This window comes from Podarcis cretensis (genome assembly GCF_951804945.1).
Source record: "Podarcis cretensis genome assembly, chromosome: 11".
NCBI classification, from domain to species: Eukaryota; Metazoa; Chordata; class Lepidosauria; order Squamata; family Lacertidae; genus Podarcis; species Podarcis cretensis.
Genome location: NC_137180.1, coordinates 6,718,505 through 6,732,260, shown reverse-complemented (window position 1 = coordinate 6,732,260; position 13,756 = coordinate 6,718,505). Strand labels below are relative to the sequence as shown.

The 13,756-nt window shown below is 42.1% G+C and overlaps 1 protein-coding gene across 2 annotated transcripts in view; it reads left to right on the top strand.

Annotated features, from left to right (window-relative positions):
- The window catches only part of RASEF (RAS and EF-hand domain containing), a 39,438-nt gene extending 26,939 nt beyond the window's left edge, over positions 1-12,499 (top strand). For both annotated transcript variants that reach the window (XM_079996078.1, XM_079996077.1), the window contains 6 exons: positions 1,276-1,423; positions 3,835-3,916; positions 5,174-5,288; positions 6,396-6,515; positions 6,921-6,997; positions 9,137-12,499. In XM_079996078.1, coding sequence (XP_079852204.1) covers positions 1,276-1,423; positions 3,835-3,916; positions 5,174-5,288; positions 6,396-6,515; positions 6,921-6,997; positions 9,137-9,242 — 648 coding nt within the window. In that variant the 3' untranslated portion in view covers positions 9,243-12,499. The remainder of the gene's footprint in view (positions 1-1,275; positions 1,424-3,834; positions 3,917-5,173; positions 5,289-6,395; positions 6,516-6,920; positions 6,998-9,136) is intronic.
- Positions 12,500-13,756: the final 1,257 nt, after the last annotated feature.

Below are 13,756 nucleotides of genomic sequence, written 5' to 3'. Positions count from 1 at the left end.
GATACGGTAATGACTGAGGGGGAGGGGGGGAAAAACCTGCCTCTACCTTTTTATGTGACTTAACAAGAATCCCCCTCCCCTAATGAGTCAGAAATTAAGGACTTAAGCTGTGGATTTAAGGCTGTGTGGAGATAAACTTTCGATCCAAAGCAATGTTTCAAGATGAAGCTGGAAAGCTAAGAGTTTTGGAGTGACGCAGTCAGGAAAAAATGCCGTTCGCCATTTTGTGAGGCATTGTGGGAGCTCTTGGGTCTGGGAGGAGAAAGAGAGAAATAGAGTTGTTTACATATCGTGAATCAACTCCTCGGTGGGACTTAAGAGCGACAAATGCCAAAATTTACGATGGAAAAAGTGATGTTATCTACGAAGGAGATATATGGAAACCATCTGGACTTAGTGGAGGAACGGGAAATCCACACAGGATTATTACACTTGCTATCGGCTTAAGGAGACTAACAGAAGAGATCGTAAAGGAAAAAGAGAAATTATACGAACAAGATATGATGTGGCAACACCAAGATAAGACTGGATAGAATTATGAACTTTGTTTGGACTGATTGGGACTGTTTTGGACATTAACGCAGTAATAAGAAGATGATCTGAATTCCCCTTTGGATCTTGAAGTATGGGTTCCCCCAACAAAATTTAAAAATTTGGCTTTGTAATTCGGAATTTATATGATGTGATTTAATTTGATGTGATTGGCCAGTTAATAAAAATTATTTTTTTAAAAAAATGAAAGCACGTCAAAGTGCAAGATGATAAATAGGTACCACTCCAGCGGGAAGGTAAAAGGCGTTTCCGTGCACTGCTCTGGTTTTGCCAGAAGCGGCTTAGTCATGCTGGCCACATGACCCGGAAGCTGTACGCCGGCTCCCTCGGCCAATAAAGCGAGATGAGTGCCGCAACCCCAGAGTCATCTGCGACTGGACCTAATGGTCAGGGGTCCCTTTACCTTTACCTTTACCTTTAAGGGCTTGAACAGTGTAATATTTGACTAGTATTCCTTTAAATGGCAGGTTTCCTTCCTGTCACGCTGCTACCTCACGAAATTTAAAAACTCATGCTCGGTTTCTAAAGACATTTGCCAGGTGACATGAAGGGCAGCTGTTTAAGAAAGACAAGTCCGACACTCCATTGGATGGTTTGGAATAGACATGTGCTTCTGTCTATTGAGGATGCAAGGCGCCGTAGGAATGAGATTGTTGACTGTAGACGAGAGGCGGTTTGTACACTTCATGAATGTCAATCTTACGTGTGTTTGTTTGCCCTTAGTCGGACTCTCCAGACTGCAGCTCTAGATACCCAAGCTCAGAGAAAGCTTATAAGATAGTTCTTGCTGGGGACGCAGCTGTTGGAAAATCTAGTTTCCTTATGAGGCTTTGCAAAAACGAATTTCGAGGGAACACCAGCGCAACTCTAGGTATGTTCGTCGGACTTTCCCCTTCTGGGGTGTCAGCACCCTGGTCACAACAGACTGGAGTGATATTGTATCACTTTTGAAGGAGGCTTGAGCCAAAACCCTAGGTTTAAAATATAAGCAGCAGTGGGTGTGTTCTGCTCCCGATGGAGACAGTAGATATGTGTGTAATATGTAGCAGGCAGCTCCCTATCTTAGAATGGCAACCTCCATTCTAATCACTGGCAGGGGGTTCGACTCTGTAAATAATTTCTCTTCCTGACATGCTGCCTTTATAGTGAAAATTGGGCTCCCTGTCCCTTCAGTTAGTTAAGAAAAAAACAAGGTACAACGTAGCTGCCTGCTACATATGTTAGGGAATCAGGCTCTGCTGCACCAGTTAAGGAAGAACAATGTACACCAGGATAGGCAAACTCGGCCCTCCAGATGTTTTGGGACTACAGTTCCCATCATCCCTGACCACCGGTCCTGTTAGCTAGGGATGATGGGAGTTGTAGTCCCAAAACATCTGGAGGGCCGAGTTTGCCTATTTCTGATGTACACAGCTGCCTGATATATATATCTGAAGAAGTGTGCTTGCACACGAAAGCTTATACCAGAACAAACTTACTTGGTCTATAAGGTGCTACTGGACAATTTTTTATTTTTATTTCGCCTGCTATACAGTGAGAGTATTTTTATTTCACCTGCTATACAGTGCCATTATTGTGAAAGGAAGAGGCACAGTTTGGACCCTTTGTCCTATAGCAGGGAGAGAGGAGGAAAATGGCAGCCATCTAGGAGGCCACAACCACTTGAAGAAACCATGGTTGGAATGGGGATGGGGAATGAAGCCTCCCAGTAACTTGCCATTAGACAAATATTGTGAGACTTCTACATGAATAAAGGCTTCCCCACTCTCAGCCCTGTGGGCTAATTGTATTGTGAAGGGGAAAGGCACCATTTATATACAGTGGTACCTCGGGTTATAGACGCTTCAGGTTACAGACACTTGGTTAGAGACTCCGCTAACCCAGAAATAGTACCTCGGGTTAAGAACTTTGCTTCAGGATGAGAACAGAAATCGTGAGGCACGGGAGGCCCCATTAGCTAAAGTGGTACCTCAGGTTAAGAACAGTTTCAGGTTAAAAACGCATATCCAGAATGAATTAAGTTCTTAACCAGAGGCACCACTGTACTCCAGTCCTTCTTTAACTGCTGCAAGTGGTGTGCATTTCTACTCTGTTATCTGTATTCTGTGCACGTGGATTTTGTAAAGATGATAAAATGTGCAATGATCAAATGCACTTACGGTCTGTTAATGGAGAATCTCATTTGAGTCACTGCTGGAAGACAGCATTCCTGTCAATCAGTAAGTGTCTGGGCGGGGCACTTAACATTGACTTTGCTAAAACCACCTTACTATTACAGTGGTGCCCCGCAAGACGAATGCCTCGCAAGCGAAAAGCTCGCTAGACGAAAGAGTTTTCCGTCTTTTGAGGTGCTTCGCAAGACAAATTTCCCTATGGGCTTGCTTCGCAAGACGAAACGTCTCGCGAGTTATTGCGAGTTTTTTTCCTCCCCCCCTTTTTCTAAGCTGCTAAGACGCTAAGCCGCTAATAGCCGCTAAGCCGCTAATAGCTGTGCTTTGCAAGACGAAAAAACCGCAAGACGAAGAGACTCGCGGAACGAATTAATTTCGTCTTGCGAGGCACCACTGTATTCAATTGTAATTGCATCCGTGATGCAGTTTTTAATCTATGCCAGGCATGTCCAACAGGTCGATTGCAACCTACTGGTCAATCGTGGGATGCCCCTGGTCGATCTTTGGAGCTAAATAAATAAATAAATGGGCAGGTCTCTGCAGCCTTTTTATACTGTGAGTAAATCACAGTCTCTTGGGAGTAGGATGTGCAATCTGAAAATGCCAGTGGCTCTTTGTACGTTTCTTTCTCTTAAAAGTTATGTTAAATATAAGTACCATCAATATATGGAAATGGTGTCATACCTGTGCCAAGTATTGAAAAATGTAGTTAATGTAATTATTTCTGTATATCTTTTAATATTTATTAATGGGAAAGTAATCAGGTGTAGCCAACATGGGCCTCTCCAGCTGTTGTAGACTCCATCAGACTCAGACAGCATGACCCATGGACAGGGGTGATGGGAATTGTAGTTAAGCAGCACCTGGAGGACACCATGATCCTCAGCTCAACTTAAATTAAATATTGACATCACAATTGTCATAGAGTTGTGTCAGAGTGTCTTCCAGATATTATTAGACTCCAAGATGGCATGGCCTGCGGTCAAGGATGATGGGGACTTGGGAGTCCAACAATATTTGGAGGTTGGGGAAAGGTGCACTAAGTTATTCCTCTGCCTTCATTTACTTCTACTCTGTTAAAGGATATAATGGATTCTGTATTTTTTTTAAGGTGTTGACTTTCAAATGAAGAGGCTCATTGTTGATGGGGAACCTACAGTGCTGCAGCTGTGGGACACGGCAGGACAAGAGAGGTTAGTATGACCTGGGGTTGTACCTTGGAGTTTGATCTCATACCGAATTTCAAAGGGAGAAGCAATAATTAAGCTCAAATCTGTGAAAACGCAAGCCTCAGTCTTGACCTGTACTTGCATAAAAGTGGATTGAGTTTGCTGCTGTGCAGTGAATCTGGTTGAAGATATCCATGCAATATGAAAAATGCATTAGTAGGTAAGCTGTAATGAATTGGGATTCTTATTAATTTAGCAGTATGGTCAGGGAGATTGCGAGGATCTGGGGGTGGGAAACCAATAAGATCAATATAATTCATTATATTTTTTGCAAATTTCCTTTTTCCTTTTTTTGCCATTCCTACCATATTTCTCGAAAGTTATGTACAGAAAGGCTTCCTAGTGCATCATAGTACATTTATATTGAAATCCTTCAGCCTTGGATGCTGAATGCCTTGAGGCAACATGCCGTGGTTTTCATCAATTTTCCTTTTCCATTATATTAAAACTATTTCGTACAACGCAGGATATTCATTCAATGCAATACATTTATACATAAAACATGAGTGGTGGCATGTTTCAGGGAGGGAAAGAGACCCCCAAATTAATCACACATATGACTCTGTGGAGGTGTATTAATAACTAAGTCATCTTTAGACAGGATGACATCTCTGCACCAACTCAGGAAGCTTTCAGTATAGCCTTAACTATATAACAATATAAATGAGCACATATATTTCCCATTCAGGTTTTTTATCTGTACAATTTAAGGATAATTCTGGCATGTTAGCCTTTAAAGTCCATCCTGGTCCTGGGCTCCCCATCAACAATGTTTGAATCGTGCCATTACTTTCAATGCCTAATGACTGCAGCTTATACAATCTGCATTTTTTTAAAAAAATGAGGTGCCACCTTCCTTAAGTTTAAAAGTTAGCACAAAAGTTTGTACATCTTGCACTAGGTCAGTAATGGTGATGCTAATAGTATACAAACTGAATTCTTGCGACCCATCAGCATTCAGGGGTCCAGACACTGGGGTGTTTTCCTTTCTGTTTCCTTGGAGGCAGGTTCTTATCTTAGAAGACTTGGCCACAGATTGGACTTCCTCATGAGAGCCAATATTTCTCCTGCCTGCACAACAAATGGATTCAGGTCTCTGGGTCTGGTCTACTGAGTTCATTGAACTTGTGTGCAGATCAGACTGGAAAAAATAACAACAAAAGAGTTATTATTAGTGTGGTAAAACCTAGTGTGGCTTTAAATGTAACTTTCTCTTAAAAGGTTCCGAAGTATTGCTAAATCGTACTTCAGAAGAGCAGATGGGGTACTTCTGCTATACGACGTGACCTGTGAGAAGAGTTTCCTGAATGTACGAGAATGGGTGGATATGATTGCGGTAAGGATTTTGGCCATGTGAAACCTGTGGAGCATGCTTCCAAGATTCCCACTTAAATCCAGTGAGCTTCTTCTGGAGTGCTGTATTTATCTGTGAGACTTGACACCTGACCAAATTCAAAGGAGGTCACTGGAACAGCCAATAAGCTGATTGGCAATTTCAGGGAGCCCCTTTGAAGTCTGGAAGAAGTAGCTAAGATACTTTCTCCAGATGCAGCATTTTCTCCTCTGCAGATGTCTGCAGAGGGGGGTAAAGCTCCATTGTAGAGCAAGTGGTTGGGATTCAAACTGCTTCTCCCAAATGGAGAAAGCAAACATGCTCAACTGACCCCAGTAGGGATCCCTGTCAGTGCCATCAGTTCCTTCATAGCTGTGGCCACACCTGCTCCCACCTCAAATCACACCTGACACCAGGAGTGGGACAAGTGGGCATGGTTCCTCACCCCTGGTTTAGGTTGTAAGAGGGATTTGGTACACAGGTAACTGCAAGCATTGCTTTGAGCCATTGTGAGTCACAGGAAATGTCTTTCGCTTCCGTGGATAAACAGCCAATTAATGTACTGACTTGACCAGTCTAGGGCAAGCACTTGCTTTCATTAATAAAGGCTAAATAAAACATTGACCCGGAGGGTTCAAGGTGGGATGTTCTTTTCTGTTTTTTAAATAATAATAATAATAATAATAATAATAATAATAATAATAATTTATTATTTATGTCCCGCCCATCTGGCTGGGCCTTCCCAGCCACTCTGGGCGGCTTCCATAAAAACCAAAAATACAGTAAAATCACACGTTAAAAACTTCCCTGAACAGGGCTGCCTTAAGATGTCTTCTGAATGTCAGGTAGTTGTTTATCGCTTTGACATCTGCTGGAAGGGCATTCCAAAGGGAAACTCCCTTTGTTTTTAAATGTTATAATCAGATAATTCCATTTCAGTGTGGCTACCGTATTCAATATAGCTTGACAAATGTGCCTGTATAATCTAACTGACGTCCATTAAAATTTGACCTTGTACTTTTTGACAGCAGAAGTTTAAATGTTTAATTGGAGCTTAGTGTCTCAAGCTCCAGCAACCCCTAAAACCGAAAACAAACTGTGTTCTTGCAGGATGCAACTCATGAAAACATTCCAATCATGATGGTAGGAAACAAAGCCGATCTTCGCCAGGTGCTTGCTGAGCAAGGTCAGAAATGTGTGCCGATAAACTATGGAGAGAAGCTGGCCATGGTAAGAACTACAGAACCCATCGCTCACAATCGAGAAAGACTTGGCAGTGGGAAGTGGAGGATTGGATGAATGTATTAAAATGATAGTGTCAGATCTTAGATTTATGAGAGTCAAGTCATAAAGAACTGAGATTGTAATTCACTTAAAAACATTGGTATTGGATGACACTTAATAAGTGCTTAGTTTGAAACTTGCTGAAAATTTATGGTTTGTCGCTGGCTGATGTTTTGGCAGCCTTTATTCAAATAGGTACCTCAAAGCATGCAGAAACAACTGGCGAGTGAACTGCACCTCCTGTAGTTTAGCTTCTTCTCCGGTGTTCTGATGCCTTTTAATGAATTTGTTGGAAGGAAAACTTCCATGCCTATGTGCATAAGCCTCTTCTGCTTTTGTTTTTCCACCTAGACCTACAGTGCATTGTTCTGTGAAACAAGTGCTAAAGATGGATCTAATATTGTGGAGGCCGTACTTCATCTTGCTCGGTAGGTTGAAAGATATGAATTACTTTTTCTTAACCCCATTTGCACTGTTTCTCTTTTTTGGCGAGGGGAGTCAGATCTGCTAAATGGCATTTCACGTCTTAAAAACATAAAAATCTGCACAGATGTTCTTTCTGTGTAAAATGAACATGAACCTTGCATTCCATGCGATGGCGTCTCCCGGAGAGCTGCTTCCCAGGAGGACGTCAAGTGCGAAATACCTGTGTGCTCTTGTTTCATGTGCTGAGCGATACACTGTTTTCTCATGCATTCTTGTGTGGAATTGCTTTCTGTGCAGGAACTTTGTAACTTAGGAAGCAGCCTCAAAGGGCTTTTGAAACCTTAAGCAAAGGAACACACTGTACCCTAAGCCTCTTAATAATTGTATTCCAAATGGTAACAAATGCTGTTTGTTTCAGTACCCAAACATAAATTATTTGTCCCTATGCTGCTTGAAATATATGGCCTTCCATATGAAAAAATTAGGTGATTTCTGGAATCATTTTTCTACATTTTATGGCAAGCTGTTTTGTTTTCAAAAGCCCTTCTTGAATAAATAAAAATAAGTATGGGATTCCTGGAAAGAGGCAAAGCTGATTGTTCATTCGGAGCACAGAGAAAAAACCCTTATCTTCCAATGGCAACAGGTGCAGCAGAGGTGTAACAATCCACTTATCTGGAAGTATCAATTCAAAGTTAATTGTTGCCTTGTGGTATGATTCATTTCCAGGAATTTTCAGGCGCTACCCTTTAAACAGTGCAGTGCATTAGAGATTTCCAGGGAGCAAGTACAGAGCAATTATATAACCCAAACAGTTGATGGAAAACAGACCTCTTAGTTCTAATTTTCAGACTACTAAATGAATTATTCGAGACCTGAAATGTTCTCCTCTTTATGACAAAATGGAGATTTTAACCATTTTGTTCATCCTAGAGTGGGAAACCTGTTTTCTGGGGGTTATATCTGAGAGAGGTTGCGGACCATGAACAAACATACTCCAAAACTCTATAGGTGCTTTAGTGGTGATCTTTCCTGACTGCTTCCAAACTGAAGAAAATAATTTGCTTGCTCCAATAATGTTTCCAGGGGAAGCCGAGAAGGAATCCTCCAGATATTGTTGGACCAACTCCCATCAGCTCCAGTCAGCATGGCCAATGTCAGCCATGATTAGAATTGGAATACAGTGGTACTTCGGGTTACATACGCTTCAGGTTACATACGCTTCAGGTTATAGACTCCGCTAACCCAGAAATAGTACCTCGGGTTAAGAACTTTGCTTCAGGATGAGAACAGAAATTGGGCTCCAGCGGCGCAGCGGCAGCAGGAGGCCCCATTAGCTAAAGTGGTGCTTCAGGTTAAGAACAGTTTCAGGTTAAGAACAGACCTCCGGAACGAATTAAGTACTTAACCCGAGGTACCACTGTACCAGCAAGATCTGTGAGGCACAACATTGGTTACCTCTGCCACAACCTCTTGAGCATGTAGATTATAGCACTGCATCTTAATTTCTCTACTTTTACATGGTGAAGGACCATAGATCTGCGGCAAGGGCCATTGTGCATGGAATGTCCCAGATTCAATCTTTTGAGTTCTCTTGTTGAAAGTATCTCAGGTAGCAGGTATTGAGAGAGGCTCATCTCTCTCTGAGACCGTGAGAGCTGAACAGGGAATGAATGGGGAACATGAATGGGGCATTTGTGGTTCCTCCAGATGTTGCAGGACATGGCCAATGATCAGGGGCAAAGGGTTTCCCTATCTCTGGAGCAAACATTGCCAGGCTAGATGGATAAATAGTCTGACCTGGTGTAAGCCTGCTTCCTATATTACCAAGAGCAAGTAGGACCCAATATAGCAAGCCATTCACAGGACTGCAGAAAGTAAAGGTAACCCAACTACATGTTAGAGCAGTACCTTGTATTAGGCCAACCAGAATGTCACAAAATAGTGTGCAAGTTGGAGAACTTTTTATGAGGCTAGATAGTAAACAACAAGGGGAGAGAGGCGAAGAGAAAATCCTGGCTGATAGTGAATCCATGGCATGTGAAAGGCAACTAGCAGACTCAAACTTGGCTCGGTTGAGTATGCAGGTTTTGGGTTGTAGTCAGGTCTGCTAGTAATCATACCAAACTATTATTTTTCAGAGAAGTGCGAAAAAGGAGTGACAAAGAGGAGGACAAGTCTGTGACAAACCTGACTGGGACATCATTAAAGAAGCCGTCTCTCACCAAAAACTGCTGTGGTGTTTAGAGACAATCCAGCCCTCTTTTTGCCCCAAAGAAACAGATTCCTGTGGCTGGGGCAGAAAAGGAGTAATGAAGGATTTAGGCATAGAGTGTTCTGTAGAGAAGAACCTGAGAACCATTACTCTTGAGTTGCCACATCTATTCAGCAGCTTCAGGTGCTTTGGAAGCTTGTTGAGCAAAACCAAGCCAGGGAGTCTGGGACCTTCAGTCCAGAAGCTGAGCCAGACACTCCTGGGACATTGGTTCCTGTGTGCAAGAACCAGCTGCAAACCACCTGTGCCTTTTAAAGACAACCTGCCCAAGAAATGTTGAAGCAAGGCATCCTCCTTACTTGAAATATACATGTAAATATGTAAGCTCATTCTCTGACCTCCTGGGAGACATTTGCTGCTGTTCGTGAAATTTCATCCCCGACCTGAAACTTGCTCCATGCCTATTTTGAGTGGAGTTCTGCAGTTCTTAACTTCCTCCTGCATTCTGTGCTGCATTGGGTTCTCAAGGAAACATGGCGGCAGTCAACCTCTAGGCAAATGAGCCTGCATTGGAAAGGAAAATGTGGCTGTGTCAAAAGCTAAACTAATCATGCATCCCTGACGTCATTTAGGAACTTTGGGGAAGAATTAACCATTCAAGCTTGATTCTCCTTTTAGAAGCCATACATGTCAGTTGACCAGGATAAATGAAATGTGTCTTAGCTGTCACTGTGGTGATAAACCCGTGTCTGGGCTGTACAGCTTCGGAGTGCTCCCAGTTGGAGGGGATGTGTGTGCAGTAAAATGTAAATTAAGCAGGTTTTGAAGACAGCTAAGCTAGAACCTCTTTTCCCCTCAGGCACCTTGTTTTCTGAGTGGAGAAAATTCAACTAAGTTCTACTCAGAGTGGAGCCCCTGAAATTCATGGGTGAAAGTTAGTCATGCCTGTCAGTTTCAATGACTACTGTGAGGACTAACAATGGATATAGTCCAATTTTTGTTATTGAAGAGAGTTAATTTGTGTGCATCCCACATCTCAAGAGGTATAGCCCAAGCACAGGCTCATGACCCTGGTGAGAACTGTCTGTCATGTGCCCTTTGTTGAAAGACCTGCTCCCCACATGCCAGTATTCTCATAATGCAGTGGAGTTAAACATGGGTGTTTTCTTCCCACCTTCAAAATAATGAGCTCTAATGCTAACTGATTTAGATCAGCAGCTTTCACAGGCTGCACCCTACGTAGTCTGTACTTCGCTTAGGCAAACAGCTGATCCAAGCCTCTGCAGCCCATCTGGAAATGGTTAACTTTGCAGTGAGCCTGAGTTCAAACAATCTAAAGGGAAAGAAAGGGAAAGGCCCCCAAAAGATAAAACAATGGAGAACAAAAGCTCTTACATACAAAATTAGAGGGTTGATTCTGATCTCTGTTACTGATAACTACTACCTGGAGCAAGGGCTTTTTCCTGACCTGTGGAACGGGATGTTGGTGGAGATTTGTACATGCAAAAGTTCGTTGACTGAACTAAGAAACTTGGGCTCTTTTATATACATGTTAAATATTTTATTGCATTTATAGGTTCATATCTTTTTCCTTATAACTAATTTATAAAAACTAGTCTATTTTTATAGATGTATAGATTTTATTTTGCTTTCCCATGCTTTATCATAGTGAGGAAACTGTTTGCAATTGAAGCATTTGTTAGCTGTTCATGTCTGTGAAACTTACAGCAACCTAGAAAACTAGTCTAAATTCTGCAAGTTTCAATAGAACTGCCTGGGTTGTGAGGGGTGGGTGAGTGCATTGCTTTACTTGTAGCTCAGGAGTAGCTAATCTGTGGCCCTTGGGATGCTGTTGGACTTCTGTTCCCTTCAGCCACAGCCAGCACAGTCAGTAGCCAAAGATTGCAACCTTTGGAGGGCGACAGGTGCTCCATCTTGGTGTAAGCAATGTATCCAAGGAAAAACTGCAAACAGAGAGTTGGGGACCCTTAAATACCACCAAAACTCTTATACTTCAAAGCAGACGTATCAGTGGAAATATTTAAAATTGGGGTGAAATGGAAATACAAATGTTTGTAATTCAGCCAACTTGGATGCAAATCTGTGCTGAGTAGGGCACCGTAAGCGATTTGCATGTTCTCCTTTTATACATACATTTATACTCAAATCCTAACAATCTAGCCCAGAATTTCCAGTTTTCGCAGGTTGATTTATTTTAAAGATTTCTAGGTGTTATTTTAAAGCACCAGTGGCAGTAATCTTGAAGCATTCACGGTTATGGGTTACAAGTCTGATATGCAAACAAAAATTGAAGTGTTAAAATAAGTATAAACTACTCAGCATCAGGGCTTATGCAAGTCTTGGAAATCCCTTTGCAGTAGCAGGGGCCGCCAAACACAAGTACTGGTTTTGTTACCTCGACAACAGCCAGCAGTTTAAACCAGCATGATTGCACTTTTGCAACTTTAGTTTCTATTTCTGAAGTTGCCAACTTCCTAGCAAATCATCCTTTATAGATTGGAGCGGTGCAAATACGAATCCTGCCACATGCCAAGAAGTCCCTGTCTATTTCAATGGAAAGAGCGGTTCCATTCATGCCATGAAAAGTAGTACAGGATTGCAGAATCTGTGTCCCTCCAGATGTTGCTGGACTACCACTCTTTCCATCCCTGACTGTTGCCCTTGCTGGCTGGGGCCGATGGGAGTTGGGAGTCCAATAACCCCGGAGGATGCGGGTTCCCCCATCCCTGCTGGAGTGCAAAGAGGTCTTTTCCTCCAATCACAGCAACTCATTGCACAATGTGGGACACTGGACTGGGACATGTCAGTCCTGAATATGTTTGTGCCCATATGTTTGGTTAGCAGAGCTCAGCCACTTTGTACAGCTAATTTTCTTGATTTATTGAGTACTTGTAGCGTATGTAGTCTTAACTGCAAAAGTAGCCTTTATTTATTTAGTGACCATGTTACCATACACATGTATATTTATTTTCGATGGAAAATCTTTATATGATTTTGTTTCTCATAAATTATGTACATAAGATTTATTTTTATGCATTTAGCACTTAAATACCATTGTCTGTCACTTACTGTCTTTAGCTTCTGAAATGTTAACACATACTATGCTGTTTTTAAAGCCAATGATCTTTGTGTTTTGGCCGCCTTAGATAATTGATCTGCTAGCAAAGTGCTTTGGTAGCTGGCCTTTAAACACATGCCAATAGTTTTTATGAGCCAAAATATGCCGCACCAAAATGTCTTAGAATTAAAATGCTCTATAAAACATGAATGAGCACTCTCTTTATTGAAAATGTCATTTTTGAAGTCTTTCTAATATGGTTCTGTTAGGTAGTTGCAAACATTGCGATCCTATGTTTTTGCCCACGCAGAAGTTAAGTCCTCTTAAGCGTTCAATGGGACTTGCTCCAGTCTAGGATTGCCATCTTAGTAAGCATGCCTAATTAAACCATGTGAAACTCTGTTCTGTAAGTCAGAGGTGAGCAGAATCTCAACTAGAATTTCCTGGTGGGACTCTAGGTGATTTGAAGTATATTGGCATTGGTTTCTGGCTCCTAATTGTTTAACCATGATGACAACAGATGACCTCCCCACCACAGAAGAAGAAGAAGAAGAAGAAGCTGGAGGATATTAATCAGGAGTGGATTTATTTATTTATTTATTTATTTATTTATTTATTTATTTATTTATTTGGTATAGGGCTATGAGTTCAGTCTACTTCTGGTGCTCAGAACAAATTCCTGAGCTAAAAATTCATTCATTCTAAGTGTATGACTTTTCACTTATTCATTCATTCATTTAAATAATGAATTAGGATTCATTTCACTTTTACAGGACCGTATATTTCCCCCCTCCCCCGACAAAGTTGTATCTCTGTGTATGGATGCTCAGTGACTTCTGAGAGGGGTGGGCAAGAGAATTAGGAGGGTGCTTGTTTCTTTAAGTATAAGATGGCGGAGGGTCTCCCTCTATTACAAATCTGAAGAAGCTTTGCCAGCACCTGGCAGGTGGCTTGGTTCCTCTCAGCAGTCCCGCTTGAGGGCAACAGCACCCCACCCTTCTGCGCCATAACATGAATCTGCCACAGCCCTCCTTCCCCAACACTCAGCTGTTTCCTCACTGCTCAGCTGTGTGGATGGATTGGAGGTGGAGGAGTCCCTGTGAATCGGTTCATCCTCCACAAACCATATTTCCACATGTCCTGCTCATCCGTTCACAATGTGCGCACAGATGGATGGATGGAGAGGTGTGTGAGAGAAAGAGGGCGATTATCTTTCCTCTATCTCATCCCATGTACATACACACACATACAAACACACCCTGGGTGGGTTGGGGTGAGTGAGGATTGGCATCTTGATCTACAGTGAATGCAGATTTAACTTGCCTGTAGTTCTGTCCCTCTCCCCTCTTGCATATGTTCTTTAGAAAACTTGTTAGATGGTAGATAGCAATCACTACAAAATACCAGTTGGCAATCTTACCTGAGTGAACAAAGAAACTAAAGGCAGGGCTGTTCCCAATTTTTCTC